Here is a 26,523-nt window from a genome sequence, read left to right as displayed (position 1 = left end):
ATTTGCGTTACTGTCACCTACCTGTCAGCTTTAACCAGTCTGGCCATTCTACTCTGCTGTCTTTCATTAACAAGGCGTTTCTGTCTGCAGAACTGCTGCTCACTGTTTTCTTTGCAAACTCTAGAGACTAGTTTCAGCAGGAGATCAGCAGTTTCTGAGATACTCAAACCACCCTGTCTGCCACCAACAATCATCCCAGATAATTTGCTTTCTGGAACAAACCCCAGGGTGTGGTCGGACCCACTAAAATGTTTCCACATCTATAGTTGCTATAAAACTGTTGTAGGCTGGTTTATATGTGTTTGTGTTGGCTATCAGGTTTGTAGAACACCAGACCCAGAAGCGAGACCATGGCGGAGCTTTACGATCAGAGTCTTTATTAATATGAAAGCGGGTCAGACAGGCGGGGTTCGATAGCCAGGGAATAGCAGGGAATAGGCAGTTCGTAATTAAGCATCCAGGCAATGGGTCAATACACCAGCAAACAGAAGCAACAACGATAATACAAAACGGGGTCGTGGTCACAGGAAAAGAGTCAATAATAAGCAGGCAAATCAGACAAAAACAGAATCCAAAGAGTCGAAAAACAAAAATAGGTTGATGCACAGCGGTTCAAAACTAGACAGATGGGATGAGCTAAATGTGGAAGTCGAAAACAAAACAGATTGTACCGGTTATCAATCAGAAATAAACGTTGGAGTATGTTCAGGACACATTACAATCTGGTGATTTTTTTATAACACAGGTAACAAGAGGGAATAGCAGGTGTGGGAAACAATCAGGAAGTGAAACGCAGATGAAACAAATAAAAGGTAATGAATGAACTGACAGAGTGACTACGGCGTGCACAGAGGGTAATAAAACACAGAAACGCTGAGTACTTAGACAACAGACCAGACAATGAAAAACACAGATCCTGACATTGGCACAATACAAGGGAAGTCCCGATATCAATACTTGTACCTGGAAAGTGACAGAGAGTCTAGAGCAAGGCTTACTCATTCGGCAAGAGGCACCCCCAGTTCCACCGTCCCTGGTTCGTGATTGCTGCTGGTCCATCTTCTCTAGAGATTGTGTTTTGATTAGCTAAAAAATGTAAAGAACAATGAAAGTATTCTGAGGGCAGTATTATGTTCCTGATATGCATCAGTGCTGTTGGGCATGGTTTTGTGGTTACATTTGATTGTTCTGTACTTTATCTTTCTTATCTTATGTCTAAAATCATTTCAGGATTGTAGTTTTGTGACAATCACATGGCTTTATTTACACAGGATAAAACCTGTTCTGTTCTTTTTTTTTCTCTACTGGTTTCCTGCAGCCTAAAAAATAGTATTAGTTCAATCACCTGCAATGGATGTTGATGTCAAATGTTGATGTGAATGTTTCTCATATTTCTTTCATATTTCTTACATATCTTTCGTATGACTGATCTCTTGATTTGATTGGTATTTTTTAAAAAAAACTGCTTTCTTCCTCTAATCAGCCAATGCCAAGACATAAATGCCATCCTCCAATAAGCATGGGTGGATGTGTTTTTTCAGATCTACTTCCTCGATATAAACCCTTGCATGACACCTCCACATAGCTTTGCAAGTTATCAAACAGTATTGAACAAAACAGACCTGAACATCATCCTAAAGTTGTCTGGTGAGTAACAATGTATTCACTAAATTGGTTAATTGCTGACCAGCATGCACTGTTTTTATGTTGTTCTTGAATAGGTGTAGCCTAAATGATTTACCACTCCATTGAACTGTAATAAACAATATCTGACATACTTTGTGAATTAATTTGTTGTTACTATTGAGCATTTTGAAATTTAGATTAAATAATGAGAATCACACACTTATAATGTTCCAATTATTCATATACATAATTAATATATTAAAGGTAATATACTCCAACTCAAACTTTATTTATTTGTATAGCACTTTTCATACACCGGGCAGCTCAAAGTGCTTTACAGTAGGCAGAAAATAAAAACATACAAAAGACATCAGTGGAATCGGACACAAAATAGAAACAACATGATGGATGCAGCAATAAAATAATAAATAAGTAATAAGTAAATAAAATACAAAATAAAGTAAGAATACTAAGATAAAAGAACAAAGATAAGATACTTATCAGATCATAAAATATATTAAAGATAATGCATAAATATACTGTATATTCATTATCCATGTGTGTTATGGACAGGTGATGAAATTCTGTTGTTGGAATTCACTGAATACCATAACACCAGAAATGGATGAATACCATAACCACTGAATGGAGATTCTCCTTTCAAAACACAATTTATTCCAGGATTAAGCTTAATCTGTGTCCATGAAACTGTCCGTATGAAAATGCATTGAATTTATTCTTAGTCACTGTGATCCATGTGGCATTACATTTCACAACTCTAATTATAATGTGTCCTCTTTGCACTTTGTTGGCATTGTAAAGGTAAGGTAATTCAGCCATGTTGTGGGGGCAATGGATAATGTCTAATGATAATTGTCTTATGGACTTGTCTCAAAGGACAGCTACTTTGTCCTTTTCTATTGGCAATGTTTCACATGCAGTGAGCTCCATATGTCTTGGGACAAAGTCATCTTTTCTAGATTTGGCTCTGTACTCCACAATTTTAAATTCACGTTCAGGGTATTATTTTATTTATTTATTTGTTTGTTTATTTATCTATTTACCAGGGATAGTGCATATTAATCAACATCAATGTAGTTAGCAAATTACCTCATTTTCATCAGTAGTCCCGTGGCCGGTTGTTGTTACAAATGAGTGGCCTAATGTTATCAATACAATGCTTCAGCAAGCAGTGCAATTCAACTCAATACAATACAATAAAATACAATACAAAACAAAAATAATTTTCAAAAGTAACAGATATTGTATATAAAAACAATGAGAGTATGTTGAGGCAGTGCCAGAGATGAGGCAGTATGATTATCCATGATTGCAAGTTTGGTTTGCTTAAGTTTGCTTTGCTTTGCTTTGTTTGGCTGTTAAGCCATCTCTTAAGTTTATGTGTTAAGGTTAGGTAATTATTGCACTCTCTTAATTCAATAGGAAGACCATTCCAGTAGTGGGTGGCTCTGAATGAGAAGACTGTTTGTCCAAACTTGCTGTGTTTGTATTGTACAACACACTCCTCTCTGGTAGTTGCCCTTGTTACCCTGCCACTCTGTCCTTCTGCATTATGAACTGACTCGGTGGGGGAGGTGCAAGCCGATATAAAACCTTAAAGATGAGACAAGCATCTGCAAAATGTTTAAAACTATCAAAATTAAATAGATTGTACTTTTGTACGATATGGCAATGGTGATAGATATTGGCCTTTTGGTCAAGTGTTTTTAGGGTCTGTTTGTAAAGTGACTCAATTGGTTTCAGAATTGTCATGCTTGCTTGTGACCAGCTTGTGAAACAGTATGCTATGTGGGAGAAGACCACTGTGTGCATAAAGAGGTTAGCTGCCTCTGTTGTTAGGCATGGTCTTATATGTCTAAAGTTAGCCAGGGTGAATTTGATAGTATATACATTTTGGTTTCACCACATAGAAATTACAGTACTTTTTGTACATAGTCCTCCCATTTCAGGGTACCATATTGCTTCGGACAAATGGTTTCATTGCTGTTTCTGATCATTCAGGTGTGTTCAATAGCTTCCTAGGGGCAGGTATAACAGAGTTATCAGTATCTCGTCTTCATTCTAGGCTTTTGCTTGCCTTCAGAGACTGTTATCGGTATTTGTCAATATGTGGACCAGAGATGTGCTTTATCATGTGCTAATCAAATTCAAGAAAGGCCAAGAGCACTGGTGAGCTCAGTTATCGCAAAAGTGTCAGTGACTACTGTGCAGAAGACTTCACAAACAGAACTAGAGAGGCTACACTGCAAGATGCAGACCTCTAGTTCGTTATAAAAACATGGTGGCCAGGTTGCAGCTTGCCCAGAATAGCCTAAAAGAGGCCAAGGGCCAAGGTTCTCGGTCAAGGGAAATAGCAGGAGCAAACCTAACCTGACACATGTGGAGGCCAAAGGGAACTGCTCAAGATCCAAAGCACACCCCTCATCTGTGAAACATGATGGTGGGGGTCTTATGGAGAATGGTCTTAACAGAATAAATACTAAACATGACATTATGTTACCCAGAATGGGGGATTATGTATAAAACATGTAATTTCTACACGGCATAAAACATGCTGTTTGATTACAAATCTTAAAATTGTGTAGTACAGAGCCAAATATAAAGAAAATACAGTATATCTCTGTCCAAGTAATTATGGAGCTCATATGCAACCAATGGATTGATACTGGCTCCCAAAACGATCATATTTTATGGGTCAGGTATCAGGTGGGACAGGCCCAATCTATATCTGATTGTCTCTGATACTACCACTTCATGTGCATATGACTTCTCATCTGCAGCAAAGCTTTGCCTCAGTACATTCTTACTCTTTCTGTACTATTTGCCACCATAAATGAGGCTGATCTCAAATTTTGTTTTGACTTTTGTGCTACAGGATCTTACATTTATCTAAGTTCAACAAGGATTCCACAATGGCTTTCTCAAATTATTGTAATTGGGTAAATTCCCTTATTCAACAAAATTAATGTGTGATTCTCATCATGAAGTAGAAGATATCATATATGTCATTATTAATCTTAAAATATGACATCACTAGGAAATAATGGAATCACATCTGATTTTACTGGTGCCAGTCTAAAAAATCTAAACCAGGGTGTAATCTGTTTGATACCTCAACTTAAAAAAGACTGAAAACCAAAAGATTGATAATTGGTGGGCCATCAGTTTACTCAACAATTATTATAAGCTATTTACTATTATATTTGCCATAATAAGTCGGGTTTATGAACAACAGATGCTGTACATCTTTAAGAACATAAGGCTGGTTTTAGTTCTAATTGATTACTCAGAGCTCATCTCTGATGATAATTCATAATCCAAGCAGATAGATACATGCAGGGTGATCAGAAGAGTAGTCAGCAAACAGGCAAAAACAGGAAGGCAGTCCACACAGGCATACATATATATATATATATATATATATATATATATATATATATATATAATATATATATATATATATAATATATATATATATATATATATATATATATATATATATATAATATATATATATGTATATATATATATATATAATCCCCCCCCCACACTTTTGGGGACAGTGTTTTACATACAGTACAATATTTATTTGGAAAGAAAAGTCAGTGTCATACATGCAATTTGTCAAAAAAAAGTCAACAAAAAAAACCCAACAATTAACAATAACAGTTTTATCATATTCCAACAATATATATAGGGGCGGCCTGTAGCGTAGTGGTTAAGGTAAATGACTGGGACAGGCAAGGTCGGTGGCTCTAATCCCGGTGTAGCCACAATAAGATCCGCACAGCCGTTGGGCCCTTGAGCAAGGCCCTTAACCCTGCATTGCTCCAGGGGGGGATTGTCTCCTGCTTAGTCCAATCAACTGTACGTCGCTCTGGATAAGAGCGTCTGCCAAATGCCAGTAATGTAATGTATATATTTTTTACTTTTCTCCTACTCCTTTTCATTTATTTCTTCGCTTTGTCTTTTTTTCCCTCCCCCAATGTGGCCTAACACTCTTCTCTTCGCTAGTTCTTCTTTTCCTGTTTCCGAGTCTGCCCTTGTTTTTTCTGGTCCCCCAGTTCTAGCCTGTATTTTCTGACCAATTTTCCCTGTTCGTTTTTCTGTGCATTTGTTTTTGGATTTTCTGGCTGTGATCTTTGCCTGGTTTTGGACTCCCTGTGTTTTTTGTATTTTGTATTTGTACTTTCGCTTGTGTGGACTGCCTTCCTGTTTTTGAACTCTGCTGTTTTGATCACCCTGCATGTATCTATCTGCTTGGATTACGACCATTGCCTGTTCCTTGATTACGTTTTGGATCTGCCCTTTATTAATGAAGCCTGCCGTATTCTTATCCCTGAGCCTGTGCATGGTTCTTCTGTCCCACGTTCTGACACAGAAGTATAATAACATTTACAACTGTGTGATTCATATTTTTAAGATCCCCAAGCAGAACATTCTGTACATCAAAAAAAGAAATCATTTGTCATTTTATACCTAGATTCATATATCACATTCCATGGGAGTGGTGCATCAAAAAGAAGGAAGCTTGTGTCATCGTGATAAATATTAGGCCAGGTTTCTTTGCATTATCATAATACTCTATGGTGTCAATTATCTTCCTTATGTTACAACCTTGAAACCTGTTTGATCAGTTTGTATAATGTTGGAAATAATTATGTTAATCCTGTAAGCGATGCATTTGGCTAATATTTTAGCATCACAACATTTGATTCAGTTGTAAAGAAAGGTGACCCTCTTGTTGTGTACCTGACACATTATTTCATAAGCATAGGTAAAACATGCCAGTAATGGTTATTTTATTCCATCATAGAAAACTTGATATACTTTGATAGGAATTACATCCAGGCCAGGTGATTTTCCAAGTTTGAATGAATGAATTACTGTTAACAGCTGATCTTCCCTAATTATTCCTTTACATGACTTGAGTGGATGACAACTTATTATAACATTTACAGTGGTCCTCACTCAGATTAATTGGAGGAGCCAGATTGGAAAAGTATTTGGTCTCTTCTTCAAGTACTTTGTCAGGAGAATCTATGACGATTCCCTCCATTGTTACAAGTTTTTGTATATTCTTCTAAGTAGAATTTCAATGTTGAAGTTTCCGAAGAAAATATGTAGATTTTTCTCCAAGCTCCATCCATTTTGCTTTATTCTTGTACTACAAGAATTCAAAAAATAAGATGAATATTGAATAGTGTGACTCCAGAGAGCACTTTTAAAAGTATCCCAAACAATTAGTAGGCCAGCAGATTTTAAATTGTGAAAGAAAACGTCACTTATACATTTTGTGTTATTTTCATACACAAGTAAATGTACTGTAATGCACTAAACATTTTATCTAATCAGCCAATTGTGTGGCAGCAGTGGAATGCATACAATCATGTAGATACGGGTCAGGAGCTTCAGTTAATGTTCCCATCAACTGTCAGAATGGGGAAATGACCATTGAATGATTGTTGGTGGCAGACAGCATAGTTTGAGTATCTCATAAATGGCTGATTTCCTGGGATTTTCACACACACTAGTCTCTAGAGTTTACAAAGAATGGTGCAAAAAACAAAAAGAATCCAGTGAGCTGCAGTTCTGCAGATTGAAATGCCTTGTTAATGAGAGACGTCAGTATGACTGACTGGTCAAAGCTGACAGGGAAGTGACAGTAACGCAGATAACCACACATTACAACAGTGGTATGCAGAAGACCATCTCTGAACATACAACGCATCATAACTCCAAGTGGATAGGCTACAGCAGTATGTAGGGTCCTTGCACGGGCCGGCAAATAAAGTAAAGATTTTACACGAAAGGTTGCTAGGATTGATACATACAAAGTTTCATACTAATAATCCCCATGTATGGTGCCAATTAACGTTATGTAGCAGTATAACTGCAAAAAGTCTCTGAAATATCTAACCACAAATTTAGTATTTTAATTAATAAAATGCAGGAATCCAGGAATGCTGAGCTGCTGTCCTTGTAGAAGTGGCAGGGTGTTGTGAATCAATGTCCTGGAGAGGTACGCAAAGCTGGGGTGTTCCCGTGTGCTGCGCGTTGTCGTTTGGTCTGTTCGGTCACTAAAAAGATGTCCGCTGGTCCTTTTTTAGTGGTACGCTGATGTAGCGATTTGCGTACAGCAGTTTCCACTCACGATAGGCCATTTTGACTTCCCGCGAGGTGAGCTGGGTGTATCCATGAGGCCTATTGGTGCGCTGTGGAGAACTTGGCCTCTGTCCGAGTCTTGTGAGCAAGGCGTGATGCAGTTGTAGAAGCCGGAGGCCAGATGAGGTGAAAGAATGGGAAAAGAGAGTCAAAGAGAAGCAAAGAGAGGCTGGACAGTGCTTGTCCTAGCTCTTACAATGGGAAAGTTTTATTGCTCCCGTCTTTACAGTATTGGCTTAACCGAAACTAGATGTCACACCGGTGTGTTGCTGTGGAAGTGTCTTGTGGAGTCATGGGAAATGTAGTTACGTGGTCCCTACAAGTAGAAAAAATAAGTCGAATAATTACCTAAAGTGCTCACTGAGTTAATACAGTATCATTCAGAAGGCTCTGATTACATTTCCAGTAGCCACACCCATGGGGAGATTCTGTTGTCATAAGGTTCATAACAATAATGTGGTGATCAGACTTCACTCTCCCTCCTCTGGAACAAGGGAAAAAATTAATGTAAAATGGTCAATACGACTTGCTTGATTAAGTCGTCTCCATGCCTCCCTTGATCTGCCTGTCGTTATTAAAGCCTGCTATTCATTGTTCAATCATCCCTAAATCTGCGCTTAGTTCTTCTGTCCACCAACTGATAGGCATCCTAATAACTAAAGACCAACAGAGTAGGTTTTTAGCAGGCACAGAACTGGGTGTGTATGAATAGTGCTGTAATATAAAAAATATATTTCTTTCATTTCAGGTCACGCATTAGTGGACATCAATATGCAGTGGAAGACAATATTATTAGGACTATTTGCCATTGGTAAGAAATTGTAAAGGAGGATGTAATGCTTTATAGTCCAATAATGACACAAAGACAATTTGCTTAATTCAATAATGTTACTGTAAAAACTATAGAAAGTAAAAAAAGAAAAAAGAATGACATTGTAAGAGAGGCAGCTTTCATGATTCCATCTTTACTTGTCCCTCAGTTCCTCTCTACTTGAACCTGTAACTGAAATGGAAACCCTCCCATTTGGGAGCTTACAATAACAGTAATAACAGTAATATCTTCAGTAGAAATAACTGTAGAATGATTTAAAATAGCATCTCTATTGCCCACAGCTTTAGCTTCATGTAGCTTGGAACCTGCACAGACTTCATTTCCTGCAATGGAAACTCCACCAGAAGCACAAAATAGCACTTTTTCTCTCAGGTTAGAGTTCTCTTCTTGTGAAAACGTCACTGGTGATCTGTCTAACTCCAGCTCTCAGGCCTTCCAGGGCAGAGTCAATCTGACAAAGATACAGGTGAGTTATGTTCTGCATTATATCAGAAGGCATCTGTGAAAATAGAGAGTCTTCCCATAGAGTAATTGTTAAACTGCAAGTGTCATAATATCCAAGCTCCAATATGATTTAAAAAATGTATCAAAAATGCTCAAGCTCTTGTTTGTCTGTGTATGTTAACTTTAATGCAGGTTCAGACCTGTGAAGTTGAGAGTTTCATTAGGTTGCAATAACTCAAAAACTGACCAACCATGCCATGTTATCCTGACAAATACAAAATGTTTTACAAAAAGATCAATTAGGACAAAAAACTAGGAAGGATTAAAAAAAAAAAACGCAGACGTGTAAGGGCGTGGGGACAAAGGACCAGACACTACCAAAAAGGGAATCTTCAAGTTACCACCAGAACATATGATAACAACTAATATAATTCATGGTTCTCCCCTATATAATCTAAGGGAAACTCTAGAGGAGAAAGGGGAAAACCAAAAACAGGACAAAACTCCCCGGCGAAACGCCAACTAAATTTGGACCGAAAACCTGGTACATGTCTATTTTGACTTAATAGGTGAAAGAAAAAATGAAAGGAAAACTGATATGGTTACCCAAATACAGGGTAACACACCTTTAAATATCTAGTGAAAAAACCAGCCTTGCAGGCTACCTCTACCTAGCTCGGTGTCTGAAACACAATGTAACTCTCGAGCACAGAGTGGAGGGACAATGAGTCTTAAATAGATAATTGGTTTGGTAATTAGACTGCACCTGGATACCAATTAACCAAGGCAGCAATCTGTTTGCGTGAGCCCAAAAAACAATACTTCCTGGAAAATGACAGATATGTGGCGCTAAATACTGAGTTTTACTATATATTTTTTAACCCTTTAAGGCATAAGCTCACAAATACTATGTGATTAGAATGTTCTATTCATTGCTGATTATTTGAAGCAATGGAATTCTAGACTTTAGATGCAAAAAACATTGCAAAAAGCCTACTCTTCAAAGGGTTAAAGACTTACAGAACTTGATGATGAGAGCCCACACTATTAAATTAACCATATCTCTTGCTTTCGGTTTTTCAGCTCACACCTGTGTTCGAAAATGCATTTCCTTCCTTTCTTCAGCTAACAAGGATACATTTTAGGTAGGTGAAAATATCCAAAAACCCCAGGAATGACTATCAGGGGTGATGGCAATGAAAATAATTACATTTATGCATTTGTACTTAAATGTAGTCTTATCAAGCCATATGACATCAACAAATAGCTGTTACTTGTCAAGCAGAGGAGGTTTGGCTCCCTCCTTGATTCTGGGTCCAAGGTTTCTTTCTATCTGCTGCCAGGGAGTTTTTCCTTTCCACTCTTGTCCTAGGTTTGCTCTTGTGTGGTTTACTGTGGTTTACAGGTTACTGTGAAACTTGTCGTGACAATTATTTGTGAAATGCCCAAGTGTAGCCACAGTAAGATCAGCCCCTTTACCCCTCATTGGTCCGGGGGGGATTGGTCTGTGCTTAGTGTAATTAAATCGCTTTGGTGCCAGCTAAAAACTAACTAATATGTATATCTCCAACTAACATTTCTGCTTCCAGTGTGAATATGGACTCAGGAAATGCATCAGAAGATGGATCAGGAGATGAATTTGGAAGCGGATCAGGGAATGATTCAGGAGATGGATCAGGAATTGAATCAGGAGATGGATCAGGAATTGAATCAGGAGATGGATCAGGAATTGAATCAGGAGATGGCTCTGGTAGTGGTTCAGAAGAAGGATCAGGAGAAGCGTCAGGGGGTGGATCGGCAGATGGATCAGGAGATGGCTCCGGAATTGAATCAGGGGATGGCTCTGGAATTGAATCAGGGGATGGCTCCGGAATTGAATCAGGGGATGGCTCTGGAATTGGATCTGGAGATGGCTCTGGAATTGAATCAGGGGATGGCTCTGGAATTGGATCAGGAGACGGATCAGGAATTGGATCAGAAAGTGGATCAGGAGATGGGTCAGTACAAAATAGTACATACAGTATAACATCAATTTACATGCATTCACTTCCTGGGGACATCCCATTCTGATGTTCAACCTGTAAGTACAGTATTATGTATCCAGCAAATATGTATATGTGACAGTCTGGTGTGATTTCAAAGAAACAACGACATTCAGCAGATGGGTAGATAAATGGCAGGAATATATAATGGTAATATACTATATGTGGCTCTCTTGCCTGTGTCTGCTTCCAGTGAGGAAGAGCAGCTCTTCTCATCACAGACAAATGTGACCAACGTTTTGAAAAGGTAAGCAGTATGATACAAACCATGGTATTATGTGAATCAATGTACACTAAGTGAGCATTTTATTAGGTATGTATTGGACTTATTTTTAGAGTTATTAAGTCTTTTGCTGCTGTAGCCTATCCACTTAGAGGTTTGATGCGTTGTGTGTTCAGAGATGCTCTTCTGCATGCCACTGTTTGGTTATTTGCATTACTGTCACCTTCCTCTTGGTTTTGACCAGTCGGGCTATTCTCCTCTGACCTCTCTCATTAACAAGGCATTTTTGCCCACAGAACTGCTGGATGTTTTTTGTTTTTCACACCATTCTATGCAAACCCTAGAGACTAGCATGTGTGAAAATCCCAGGAGATCAGCAGTTTCTGAGATGCTCAAACCACCCTGTCTGGCACCAACAATCATTCCATGGTCACTGATTGAAGCTCACAGGCAAATTGAAGCTCAGTAATGCAAATAACCATGCATTACAACAGCGGTATGCAGGAGAGCACAACATGTCAAACCTCTAATATGCTCTGGATATGCTACAGCAGCAGAAGACCAATAAGTCTAAACAATAAGTCTAATGAATGTCTAAAAAGGTGTTTGTTTGTTTCGTTTTTTTTTTTTTTGGGGGGGGGTTAAAGTGCTCATTGAGTGTATATTTTAGTGTCCATTTTGTGTTACAGGTTCATCACCACCATAGCAGACCTGGTTTTCAGCTTCAGTGTGCCCAGCACCATCCAGGTGGAGGAAACCCTAAAGAATGAGATAAACAATGGGACTGTGACCATCCCCATCGTTCTCAGCTCAATTTCTGTCACCAGTAAGTTTCCTCTTTCCTCTGAATTATGATGATATCTATTGTGTTTGAAAATCTCATCCATCTCATTTCGCTACCTTACCTTTTTTTAGATTTTTTATAAAATAGGTACACTACCGTTCAAAGGTTATACATTTTGGTTTCACCATGTGGTAATTATAGCGCTTTTTATATGTTGTCCCCAATGTCAATGCTTGGGAAAAATTAACATAATGTCAAATTAAATAGTCATGTTTTTTATTTGGTTGCATGTACTTTGCATGCCATGACTGATGTTTGTGATTTGTGCATCAACAAATGCAACTACAGCTCTAGCATCAATAAATGCAACAACAACAACTGTAGCATCTACAAGTGAAATGGAAGCTCCAGTACCTACAAGTGCCACAACAAATCCAGCATCTACAATTCCAGCAACAACAACAACAACAACAACTGTGGCATTTACAAGTGAAATGGAAGCTCCAGTATCGACAAGTGCCTCAACAAATCCAGCATCTACAATTCCAACAACAACAACAACTCTAGCATCTACAAGTGAAATGGAAGCTCCAGTATCTACAAGCGCCACAACAAATCCAGCATCTATAGTTCCGACAACAACAACTCTAGCATCTACAAGTGAAATGGAAGCTCCAGTATCTACAAGTGCCACAACAAATCCAGCATCTACAATTCCAACAACAACTGTAGCATCTACAAGTGAAATGGAAGCTCCAGTATCTATAAGTGCAACAACAAATCCAGCATCTACAATTTCAACAGCAACAACAACAACAACTGTAGCATCTACAAGTGAAATGGAAGCTCCAGTATCTACAAGTGCATCAACAAATCCAGCATCTACAATTCCAACAACAACAACAACTCTAGCATCTACAAGTGAAATAGAAGCTCCAGTATCTACAAGCGCCACAGCAAATGCAGCATCTACACTTCCAACAACAACTGTAGCATCTACAAGTGAAATGCAAGCTCCGGTATCTACAAGTACCACAACAAATCCAGCATCTACAATTCCAACAACAACTGTAGCATCTACAAGTGAAATGGAAGCTCCAGTATCTATAAGTGCCACAAGACGTCCAGCATCTACAATTCCAACAACAACTTTAGCATCTACAAGTGAAATGGAAGTTGCAGTATCTACAAGTGCCACAGCAAATGCAGCATCTACACTTCCAACAACAACTGTAGCATCTACAAGTGAAATGCAAGCTCCGGTATCTACAAGTACCACAACAAATCCAGCATCTACAATTCCAACAACAACAACAACAACAACAACAACAACAACAACTGTAGCATCTACAAGTGAAATGGAAGCTCCAGTATCTATAAGTGCCACAAGAAGTCCAGCATCTACAATTCCAACAACAACTTTAGCATCTACAAGTGAAATGGAAGTTGCAGTATCTACAAGTGCCACAGCAAATGCAGCATCTACACTTCCAACAACAACTGTAGCATCTACAAGTGAAATGCAAGCTCCGGTGTCTACAAGTGCCACAACAAATCTAGCATCTACAAGTGAAATAGAAGCTCCAGTATCTACAAGCGCCACAGCAAATGCAGCATCTACACTTCCAACAACAACTGTAGCATCTACAAGTGAAATGCAAGCTCCGGTATCTACAAGTACCACAACAAATCCAGCATCTACAATTCCAACAACAACTGTAGCATCTACAAGTGAAATGGAAGCTCCAGTATCTATAAGTGCCACAAGACGTCCAGCATCTACAATTCCAACAACAACTTTAGCATCTACAAGTGAAATGGAAGTTGCAGTATCTACAAGTGCCACAGCAAATGCAGCATCTACACTTCCAACAACAACAACAACTCTAGCATCTACAATTCCATCAACAACTGTAGCATCTACAAGTGAAATGCAAGCTCCGGTATCTACAAGTACCACAACAAATCCAGCATCTACAATTCCAACAACAACTGTAGCATCTACAAGTGAAATGGAAGCTCCAGTATCTATAAGTGCCACAAGACGTCCAGCATCTACAATTCCAACAACAACTTTAGCATCTACAAGTGAAATGGAAGTTGCAGTATCTACAAGTGCCACAGCAAATGCAGCATCTACACTTCCAACAACAACTGTAGCATCTACAAGTGAAATGCAAACTCCGGTGTCTACAAGTGCCACAACAAATCCAGCATCTACAATTCCAACAACAACTGTAGCATCTACAAGTGAAATGGAAGTTGTAGTATCTACAAGTGCCACAGCAAATGCAGCATCTACACTTCCAACAACAACTGTAGCATCTACAAGTGAAATGCAAGCTCCGGTATCTACAAGTACCACAACAAATCCAGCATCTACAATTCCAACAACAACAACAACAACAACAACTGTAGCATCTACAAGTGAAATGGAAGCTCCAGTATCTATAAGTGCCACAAGAAGTCCAGCATCTACAATTCCAACAACAACTTTAGCATCTACAAGTGAAATGGAAGTTGCAGTATCTACAAGTGCCACAGCAAATGCAGCATCTACACTTCCAACAACAACTGTAGCATCTACAAGTGAAATGCAAGCTCCGGTGTCTACAAGTGCCACAACAAATCTAGCATCTACAATTCCACCAACAACAACAACAACTGTAGAATCTACAAGTGAAATGGAAGATGCAGTATCTACAAGTGCTACAACAAATCCAGCATCTACAATTCCATCAACAACAACAACTCTAGCATCTACAATTCCATCAACAACAACAACTCTAGCTTCTACAAGTGAAATGGAAGCTCCAGTATCTATAAGTGCCACAAGAAGTACAGCATCTATAATTCCAACAACAACTGTAGCATCTACAAGTGAAATGGAAGCTGCAGTATCTACAAGTTCCACAACAAATCCAGCATCTACAATTCCAACAACAACAACAACTGTAGCATCTACAAGTGAAATGGAAGTTGCAGTATCGACAAGTGCCACAACAAATCCAGCATCTACAATTCCAACAACAACAACAACAACAACAACTGTAGCACCAACAGATGCACCAGGGACTACTGTAACTCAGCTATTGGTGTTCTCATCTGATGAAATATTTGTTGTTGCACTGTTTGACCGCCGGTCCCTGGCTTTCAGGAACAGGGCGCAAAGGACAAGAGACGAGGTAGGCTGTTCTTTCATCACTTGTAATTGATAGCTATACAGTTGGTACTAATGAATGCTTTCGTTTTTGGATTAATGGTCAAATCACAATGGTACAGCATTACACATCTTCATAATATAGATGATAGTCAATTGCTCAATTGCTGAAAGCTCACTTAAAGTATTGGAAACAACAATGATAAAATATGTAAGTAATATCAAAAGCAATAAAAATGTTCATTCTGAACAATAAGACAAAAAAGCTTTAATTTCGACCTGTTTACTGTTTCATAAACTTGGTGATTGGCTGAATTGGATTTTTCAACCTGTGACTTTGAACAAAACCAAGATTTCCTTTGTCATTACTGCTTATCTACTTCTCTTCTTTTTTTCAGATTGAACCTATATGCAGAAGAGCATTCCTTTTTTTCATTAGGCTGATTGTGATCAGGTTTAGGTGGGTTATAACATTAACAAGCCGTAGGGATGGTGGTGGGGATGCACTGTAAAATAATTTTGGTTCTCCCAACAAATTGTTTTTAAGTAACTGATTCCAATAGCCTATCCCTGCAAGCACTGGTTTGATCACAACGTTGTTGCTGTGAGGTGACAGCGCTATTCACGGAACCAAAATAATGATGATAATAATACCACATTACGAATGCAAGCTATAGCAGATAGCTATTGTGAATTGTGCATGTACTATTTGTTAACAAATTGAAATTTCAGATTATTATTAAACCTGGGCTTTTTTACTTCACAGACCTGGGTCCATTGTCACTGATGTAATGCTGGTCTACAACAGTTCTGGTGTTGTCCCCAACACCACTGAGGTTCAAACAACATTGCAGCGGGGAGTGGAAAATGGGAATGTGACCATCCCCATCAATGTCAGCTCAATCTCTGTCACCCGTCAGTTTCTTCCTCTGATATACTGCTCTTTCTTAAAGCTGTATTGTGTTCAAAACATACATACTTTTATCCTATTTCATGTTCATACTATTAGTATTCTTGGAAGAGTTCTTTGCAGCATCAGTTGTTGTAAAATTATTAGTGGTTATGCATGAACTGACTTAGCACTTTATTAGGTAGATCTGTACACCAGCTTGTTAATGCAAATATGTAAGCATTCATGTGGCAGCAACTAAGCACATAAAAACATTTAGACATAGTCAACAGGTTCAGCTGTTTTTCAGATCAAATTTCAGAATGGGGAAGAAATGTGATCTAGACTTTGATTGTGGAATGATTGTTGGTGCCAGACAGGATGGTTTATATATCTGAGAAACGGCTGATCTCTTGGGATCTTGCAGAGAATGGTTAAAAAAACCAAAATACATCCAGTGAGCAGCAGTTCTGCGCATTTCCCTTGTTAATGAGAGAGGTCAATGGAGATGGGCCAGAGTGGTCAAAGCTGACAGGAAGGTGACAGGAATGCAGAAGAGCATCTCTGACCTCACAATGTGTCAAACCTCTTAAGTGGATAGGCTACAGCAGCAGAAAACCAATAAGTCTAAAAATTAAGTCTAATAAATACTTAATTTAAATACTGTGTACTTGATGGTAATTTCCTCATTATATACTTCAATTACAGCAGTCCAAAATACAGATCCAACTGTAGCATCTACAAGGGAAATGGAAGCTACAAGTGTCACAACAAATCCAGCATCTACAATTCCAACAACAACAACGGCAGCATCTACAAATGTAATGACAGCTTCAGCCTTTGTAAATACAACAAGCACTCTAGCACCTGTAAGTACAGTCACTGTCCCAGGACTTACAACAGCAGCAGCAACAACAACAGCCGAAAGCACGGTGATTCTGCTGTTGGAGTTCTCTTCTGATGAAGAATTCACACCTGGACTCTCTGAACCCACCTCACAGGCCTTCAGGAACAGAGACAGTCTGACAAAAACACAGGTGGGATATTCTCTTACTATTTGTGCTGTTTGTTGTGTGGTTTTGGAAATGATGGTCAATTTTACAGGCCTGTATAATGTTTGTGCATCCCTGAACAATGCAGTTATTTTCTCCAGGGATCAATTTGCTGTCCCCTGAAATAATAACAATTACAACATTTTGAAGTTAGCCAGTCACCTATTGGTGGACTGTCTGAAAGACATCTGTGAGTGAGGAGGAGGATTAACATGCTCTTATGTTCATTATTTATGAAACTACTAGAACAGCTTGTAACGGTCAAAAAATGTGGTATGTCTCTTTAAGAGTTGATGTTTGGGTTGCGTGTGTGCGTAAGCAACGTCACTGCCCTGCGCTTGGCGAAAAAGTCGGAGAGTTGAGAGTTTGCCTACCGACAAAGAGGACAGCTATTACACATTCTCATAGCTGCCAACTCTCACGCTTTCGGGTTGAGACACGCATTTGCATGTGCGTGTGAAAACAGGCAAATGCGTGTGTCTCACGCCGAAAGCATGAGAGTTGGCAGCTATGCATTCTATATTTCTCTTTTTTTGTTATGATTTCTAACGGTGATGTTTTGACGTGTGGACACTATTCATATATGAAAATGTAGAATAGAAGCCGTGAGACCTGGCTCGTATGGTCAATGTGGGGATATAGTAAATAAATGCATTGTGAATACCCAGTATTTGCTCCCCCACTCTGCTTGAGCTCCGCCATTACGGTACCAGACAGAAGAAGCATTACAAGCTCCAACCGTCTTAACATCCATAATAAAAATGGATGTTGCTCAATGGTTATTAAGTACACCTCCTGGTGCCAAGTGGGCCAGTGTGTCAGTGTGTCATGGTGCATGTTCATTCTCGTGTATTACCTGCATTCTGCTAGGTGGTGAGTATGAGACTTCTCAGTGAAAATCAGACACCAGGGGCCAGTACTTCAAAACCTTTTTTGATGGGATTTCAGTTATTGGATGGGATTAAATCTGAAATTTGGGTATTTCCAAACTCAAAGCTGTGATCCTCTTTAGTGCTGTATGTGAATGAACAAATATTTTTGAACAAATCTTTAAAGAGAACTGAGTGTACTGAATCATCACTCTCAATGATTTGTTTGTATGCTTGCGCATGCGTGTCAGTGGTAAAGGCAGGTTAGTGGGAATGAAATAAAATCTGGCTGGTTCTCATAGGCCGTCTATCGCAATTAAGATTCAGCGAGAACGGGGGTGGAATTTTCAAAGGAACAGTAGGCTACTGACAAGGGGTGAGCGAGTACTGCATCTGTATCTGTATCCGTTCAGTCCCAGCTGTTTGGTTAGTCCCAATGCTTTGTATGGTTACTTCTGACTTTCTCCTTTACAAAGAATATCTGTAGACCATCTAGGTAATTTTTTTTTCTTTTTAAGTGTTGGGAAGTTTTAAATTGCAGAAAAATAAAAGGAAAGTTAGCAAGGGAGAGACAGCAACTGTGATCTGCAAGCCACATGCATGGCAAACGGCTTGCCAGTGTTGCTTGCCTTAATAGACAAATTATACTCTAAATCAGAAATGAGATTAGTCTTTTTTGTTCACTGTGCAATGTATTGCGAATGTTTCGGTTTCGTAGATTTTTTTCAAGTGCAACAGTGTATGGGAATCCTTCCCTCGTTCGGATTAGCATCATGACGCTGTCTAATTTCAAGCAGTAAAGTTCGCTGGCCTATCACACAACAGTAAGACATTTATGTTACACATTCCTTACTGATACCACAGCCAATGAAAAAAAAAAAATATATATATATGCCAATTCTCCGATCATCACGGATACTCATTCAATTGCTCGTACAGCACTTATGTTCAGAAAAATGTCATTACTCGTAACAGGTACTCCTCTCGCCTCAGTATTTAGATCAGCCATGCTTTAGATCAGGCATGCTACTCACCCACCAAAATAAATGCATACTAAATGCAATATGGTATGAACTGCTGACTATCTCATCTGGTGAACTGAAAATCAGATCAGTAACCCTCTGTACATTCATTCAACTGAGGAGAGAAAAATCCTCTGGTTTTGGAGTGGCCTTACAGTAGCATATGCCAGAAAACTAACTAGCCTACAAGTGTGATTTATATGAGGTAAGATGCTTTTATTTGTAGTGTATATGACTTGAATTTTTGCCAATAGAGAGACGAATGGTACTGTGAAATACACTACAAATAGTGAACTGAACGTGCTTGGTGGAATATTTGTGCACTTGCTGAATTGACCACATCAGTAAACAATTTTGTAATTCAATCCTTCCTCGAATCTACATTTTTTAAATCTAGATTCGTTGTTGGGTATTTCAAAATTTTAAGGTGGAGATTAGGATGGTTTTGATGTTGAAAATCAGGATAATCTTGATCCCACTGAAAGGTTCAAGGTTGATATGTGGGACACATGGCACATCTCCAATAAATTATTTTGTCCAATGATTACACTCATCCATTCATCCATTCTAAATATACAGTAAAATTACACAAATTACTCTAAATAAAACTGCAAGCTTTAAAAATCTGCAAAAGTGTTGGGATGTTATTTGAAAATATATTATCTATAATAAAATAATTGCCTAGCTGCAAAAACAATAATTTCATAGTTCTTCCTCAGAAAAACACCAGCATCCAGATGGTGGATGGTCAAGGAGATACACTGTAGTGAACCACTATTTTAACTATGGGCTTTTGATTGTGCAAATTATACTGACAAAACAGTTGTTTGCAAGTTCTTTTTATTTGTGTTTAAAGTGTTTGGACTTACTTTTAGTGTCTAGTGAGACATTGAATTTTGAAATTATTGAATTGTTTACTAATGCAGATAAATAGGACTATAATATATTAAGTATAATTAAACTGTTACAGCCATATATAATAACGTTGGGTAACTAGTTTTGATTATTGGTGTTGAGACCCAGGCAAAACCGTTTGTAAATTATTTTAGCAAACTTGCCGTGTCCACATGACTGAAGTAGCCTGCTCCGTTTTAATCATAATACTGTTAATACATAATACATAATACATAATACTGGGGAATACTGTTCTGCCTCTATTACTGCCCCCCCCCTCCCCAAAAATTATGCTGAGGGTTTATTAGTTTAAGACTTGGGACCATCCTGCCCCTGCAGCCTCCACTACATGTACTGACTGGCTACTCCACTCATTGACCACTCGCTGTGTGAAAAAATACTTCCTAATATCTGTAAAGAATTTCTCCTTTGCCAATTTCTATTTGTGCCCTCTCATTCTGCTAACCAAACTCACCCTGAAGAATCACCTATAATTCACTTTGTTAATGCATTTAATGAATTTAAAAGCCATAATCAAATCCCCCGAGTCTCCTTTTCCTGAGAATCATCTTAGTCTCTCCTCGTAACTCTTATCGCTTATCTTGTATACATGGAATCCATCTCGTTGCCCTTCTTTGAACCTTTTTCAGTGCCTCTATATCTTCCTTATCATGTGGTCCCCAGAACTCAGGCACATGCACATATTGGGCCCAAGGGGGTCTTGAGATAGTGATATTGGATTCTGCCTTACGGCTGCTCTGGCATTTTTCCATCAATGTTTTCATCTGCTATCTGGTCTTTGGAACTTTCATTTCAGTTTTGTGGGACTGTTTTGGAAGACACACGCTGGGGTTTGGAACTTTGTTTCATTATTTTATTTTGTGAATGATACTTGTCTTTGTTTGTTACTTCTTCGTCTTTAGATTTAGACGTTGATTTTTATGTTAAAATCATAATCTTAATTTCCTTGTGAGTTCTGCATTTTGATACCTGTTGAACCAACAGGTTGCTCTGCCTATCAATGAATTCAGCAATTGATTTGATAATTGATATATTTAGGTGATAATTAGATTGAATGCATTTATTTTACATTTTTGATAAGTGAAGGGTTTTAACAGTTGATGTGTTTGTATTCAGAGTGCTAAACATTAAACAAGGGTGTTGATTGTTAAAATTGCTGGATTTGGAAATTGAGAATATTTCACCTCAAACTTCCCTGACAATGCCTCCTGTACATGTGGTCACCACTGGGCAGATTGTGGATTCTTTCAGAGGTTTAAATCTTAAACAATCTTAGAGTAGTGCACTGTAAAGTTTATTGGCAATTTTGCATATTAAAGTTAGAGGCAATATCAATATCAATATCAGAGGTGGGTAGTAACGCGTTACATTTACTCTGTTACATTTACTTAAGTATGTTTTTAACAAATTGTACTTCTAATAGTTATTTTACAGGATGGTACTTTTTACTCTTACTCGAGTATATTTGTAATGGAAAAAATTCTGTTACATTCGGCTACATTTCTAAATACATCATAGGGGGTGGTTGTAATGTTTTGTTATTTAAATATCTTAGTACGTACTGGTGTTCATGATCACATCTACCTTAACAGAGGTGTTCCAGGACCTGTAGAATTTTTCATATTTAAAAGAAATAAAGACCACGCACCATATTTAAGATCAAATTTAATAAAATGTACAGACATGAAATGATAAAAAGCACATATATTTGAATGGAACTGCCAACCAATGGAAACATTACACTTGCACGTTTTCCAACATGTGCACGCACTTATGTTTGTGATGACACTTTGAGATTCCAATAACCCCACAATGAGTAGAGGTAAAAACATGAACCAACCACATAACAGTGTATTGATCGGTTCATGTGAATAAATGCTGAGTAATACAAGTCTGAGCTAATGGCTGTCTTAACACAATGTACCTGTCTCTCACCTGCTGTTTTTCAGCTTGAACCTGTGTTCAGGAGGGCCTTCACTACCTTTATTCAGTTCATAGTATTTAGGTTCAGGTGAGTGAACATTCATCATGAGAAACCACATGATGATGATGATGATGATGATGATGATGATGAGGTGGATGAGGATAACAATGATGATGATGATATCGGACACAATGATATACATGTGTTTGATGTACTGCAGCAGAGTCTAAGTGCTATCTGAAATGAATAAGGAAGCACAAAAACAGGAATGACCATTGCATTTTTGCATTAGCAATAAAAAACTTGTTAAAGTAATTGCTTAGCTATTTTTTCCTAATCAATGTATAAACCTATTGTGTCGGGTTCTTTTGCTTTTACAGGAATGGGTCGATTGTTACCGAAGGAGGAGTGATCTTCAGAAATTTGGGCTCTGTGCCTAACACTGATCAACTGGTCAGAGTCCTGATTCAGGCTGTGGAAAATGGGGATGTGACCATACCTATCAATATCACATCAATCTCTGCCAACAGTTAGTGCCTTCTTTCGTATTCACACTAATTATGCGTTCATTAGTATTATAACAAAGTAATGGCAATAATAACATAACAGGAGTGGTACCACTACTAAAACAGAACCTCTGATCACACACATGCATGGATGCAATATATGCACGCATGCATGCGCACGCACACACACACACACACACACACACACACACACACACACACAGACGTAGACACACACCAATGTTAATTTTCAATCAAGTATCTTGCAGGTTAATAGTGAGTGAATCATATGCCACAATACCTGTTGCTAAGTGTATTTATTTTCTCTACAGGCCCCTCATCCAGTGGTGTGTCACCTGTTCCTCCTCCTGTGTTCAGCTGCTTCCTGCTGGCCTGGTGTTCTCTGCTGCTGGCTAAAATGCTGAGTGTATCATGAAATACACATGCATACACACAAATGCATGCTCTCTCTCTCTCTCTCTCTCTCTCTCTCTCTCTCTCACACACACACACACACACACAACAGATTTTATTTGGCAGCATTTGATTTAAGTAACTATTAACTATTTGTATCTATTTATCTAATTTACATAACATAATCTTAAGCACAAACTCTATCTCCTTCTAATAAAAATGGGTTTTTGACATGAATACATACAGTCCCCTCCAAAAGTATCGGAACAGCAAGGCCAATTCCTTTGTTTTTGCAATGCACTGAATACATTTGGGGTTGAGATAAAAATATGAACACAATAGTCCAGAATTTCAGCTTTTATTTTGTGGTATTTACACATAGAGGTGTTAAACTACTTAGAACACAGCACCTTTGGTATCAGACCACCCAATTTTTAGGTGAGCAAAAGTATCGGAACAGAGAGTATTTAAGTAAATGAAAGTAAATGGCACTTAATATTTGGTTGCATATCCCTTACTTGCAATAACTGCATCAAGCATGCAACCCATTGACATCATCAAACTGTTACATTCTTCTTTTGTGATGCTTTTATAGGCTTTTACTGCAGCCTCTTTTAGTTGTTGTTTGCATGCTCAATTAAATACATTTTTAATAAAAGTTGAAATTCTGAACCCTTGTCTCTTTTTTATCTTAACCCCAAATGTATTTAGTGTATTACAAAAACTTGAATTGACCTTGCTGTTCCAATACTTTTGGAGGGGACTGTATGTATGAGAATGAGGTTAAAATATTAAGTTGGAATGGGCAGGGATGTTGCATGGGGCAATACGCTCAAAGGCACCTTATCAGTCATTCACAGAATGGTGATGCAACATGCCCCTAGTCTAAAACTACCTTGACAAACAGGTTGAAAATTCTTCAGCTGAGCTTCAACTTTCAACTTATTTCAACTTCAATTAATGATGCCCTCACTTGCACAAAGTCCCTAACAGAACACACTACCTTTATTTAAACAGGTACAGAATTGGCACCCTTAATAAAATTGGGAGAAAAAATAAATATAATAAACAAAATGTTTTATATTTTATGTTCAAACGTATGAGAACAATATATACTTTTAACACACACTCATACATTTACTCTCATGTTTCAATGTTTTTTCTTTGGTAATCAAATTATTGGCACCCTTAACAATTATTGTAAATAAAATCAAACAAATAATATTTTTCCCATACACACAATCGACATGGCAGCAAAATGGAATTGATACAAGGACATACCTACCTACTGTCAAATATGGAGGTGGGTCATTGATGTTTTGCTGCCAGCAGTCCAGGATCACTATTTAAGATCAATGGTACAATTAATTCAACAAAGCACCAGGAAATCTACGCAGAAATTTGGTTCTACCTGATCATAGGTTGAACAGGACAATAACTCCAAACACACAAGATCCACACAGAAATGTTTAAGAAGGGGGGTATCCCTAGGGTATTAATGACTCTGAAATTAACATCCCTCCAAATCTCTAACCTTATCACAAATTATAGGAAAATACAAAACCAGGGGTGCCAATAATTGAGGAACCTGTTTTTGGGGGAAAAAATATTATTTGAAAAATGTAAGACTTTGGTTAATTCCATTGAATCATTAATAAAGCACACTGCTTTACACATGTTGGAAGATAAAGTTTATGTCAATGACTATTATTTTTTTAGTTTACAGTTTTTTGTGCATATTTATCAAGGGTGCCAATAATTCTGGAGCCCAATGTAGATAAACTGAGAAGTCAGTTCTCATTTGCAGTGATGACCTAGGTAATCAATATGGGCAGAGAATGCAAGGTGTGTATCCATACACTTGGGTAGAAGGTAATTTAAAAAAAATGAATGAGCACATGAGTCTTATTTCTGTCATATTTGACGTTCCTTTTTCTGTACACTTAGATAAATTATTCTATATATGGTATTTGTTTACGGTATTTGTTTTCCAAGGTGAAATAAAGAGAAATATTACATTACATTTTATTTTGCAGACATTTTCATCCAAAGCAACATACAAAACAAATCTTTCTGCTTTATTATTATTCTTATTTTATCCATCCATCCATCCATTATCTTAACCCGCTTATCCTGAACAGTGTCGCAGGGGGGCCAATAATACGTTGGGCGAAAGGCAGGAATACCAGCCCATCTCAGGGCACACCATTCACTCACACATACACACGGGCAATTTAGATTCTCCAATCAGTCTAACCTGCATGTCGTTCGCCCAGTTATTTTGGGTGTTTTCAGTTGGCACGACCCAGAGATTATTCTTTCTTCCTCGTTCTACGAATTCACCCAGTCCTAGCAGTTTGCTTTGTGTTGGCGCCGCCAGAGTTTTTTTTCTCTTCCGTTTCATTGGGGAGTTTTTATTTTGTCCCTTTGTTATAGTTTTCTTTATTAAACCTGCTTTTAAACCTGTGTTTCCTGTTGCGTTGCTCCTGGGTTTCCACCCTGGCTGCTCCCCCCCTTACAGTTCCTGTTTGAGCATTTCCTGAATGTTCTGCATTTTTCATTTATCAGTACAGAACCTTAACGACTGGCCTTTCGCTGCTATCATGGATTCCTATCTGTGCAGTCCTGCTCTCAGGGCTTCTCACGTAATTCTGGTCTGACCAAGTACAAATCTTCTCAAGGTGGCTGTTTTGTGATATCACAATGTTTATAATGAACTTTCAAGCCAAACCAAATCAAACCCACAAGCTTGAGGAGATTTAAAATGAATAGAATCTGGTGGTGATAGAACTGGATTTAAGGGACAAAATAGTATAAGTTTACATCATTTGTATAGTGTAGTGATCTGCACGGCAAACGGTCATAGCTCATTTTATATTTTTGTCAGGCGTCTAGTGATGTTGGTGTTTTTCCTTTTCATGAACATGATATTCTTTATTCATCTTTACAGAACCTTTACTGTTATCACTGATTTCCAAGATTTACTGTATGTGCTGTCATTTTCTACTGTCCGTGTCAAATTTGTTTGCAGTGCAGCCAATTCCACCTTCCAACTGCATTGCCTTTGTGGACTATTCACACCTGTGAGCAGGAAATTGCCACTGTACTTGAAGCAGTTGATTGCATAATACTGCACAACAAAAATTCCATTGTCATCCAGTTAGTCAACACAACATGTTTCAACCTCTGCATTAATTTTCTTTGTCTGTGCCCTGTAAGTTTAAACTAGAAAAAAAGAACCCATCAGGGAAAATCAAGGTAAAAAAATATGTAAATAAAAACAGTCAGTTCGTGGTGCAGTTTCACATTAAACACAGAGGAAACCTCTACAAATTTTCTATCACCAACTGACCTGGGTCCAATGCAAAATACTTTTCTGTCGAGTACAAAGCAATTATGTACATTTGTATAGCCACTGTATAATGAAATGTGGAACCCAAAAGGACTACAAAATAACAAGCAATTAGAAAAAAGCACTACGGAAGTCAGTCCACAACCGAAAAAAACATCCTGCCCCACAGGCTTCCCCTTAGGCTCTTAGCATTTTTCAAATACACAAAGAGATGTAATCCCACAATTCAATGAGCAGTAGTTGACATTAACAGTAACCTGACATATTTAACATACACACAAAA

General features: G+C 38.1%; 1 protein-coding gene across 1 annotated transcript; it reads left to right on the top strand.

Annotated features, from left to right (window-relative positions):
- The first annotated feature begins 1,599 nt into the window (after positions 1-1,599).
- On the top strand, positions 1,600-24,909 carry LOC133131700 (mucin-2-like). Its single transcript, XM_061247113.1, has 14 exons — positions 1,600-1,647; positions 8,561-8,623; positions 8,926-9,110; positions 10,172-10,233; positions 10,678-11,085; positions 11,324-11,377; positions 12,043-12,179; positions 12,486-15,322; positions 15,696-15,757; positions 16,064-16,212; positions 16,895-17,223; positions 21,994-22,055; positions 22,349-22,497; positions 22,807-24,909. Exons 2-14 carry the CDS (start codon positions 8,584-8,586, stop codon positions 22,908-22,910), a joined length of 4,578 nt encoding a protein of 1,525 aa, XP_061103097.1. The 5' UTR covers positions 1,600-1,647; positions 8,561-8,583; the 3' UTR covers positions 22,911-24,909.
- The last annotated feature ends 1,614 nt before the right edge of the window (positions 24,910-26,523 follow it).

This window comes from Conger conger, chromosome 6 (assembly GCF_963514075.1).
Source record: "Conger conger chromosome 6, fConCon1.1, whole genome shotgun sequence".
Lineage (NCBI taxonomy): Eukaryota > Metazoa > Chordata > Actinopteri > Anguilliformes > Congridae > Conger > Conger conger.
The sequence above is the reverse complement of the archived record's forward strand: the minus strand, read 5'-3'. Positions and strand labels throughout refer to the sequence as shown.

Bases quoted from the DNA above. Each gene is read 5' to 3' on its own strand.
- LOC133131700 (XM_061247113.1), top strand. From the start codon at position 8,584: ATGCAGTGGAAGACAATATTATTAGGACTATTTGCCATTG. The intron at 11,086-11,323 runs GTCAGTACAAAA...GTCTGCTTCCAG, and splicing joins GAAAGTGGATCAGGAGATGG to TGAGGAAGAGCAGCTCTTCT. The intron at 15,758-16,063 runs GTGGGTTATAAC...TTTACTTCACAG, and splicing joins CTGATTGTGATCAGGTTTAG to ACCTGGGTCCATTGTCACTG.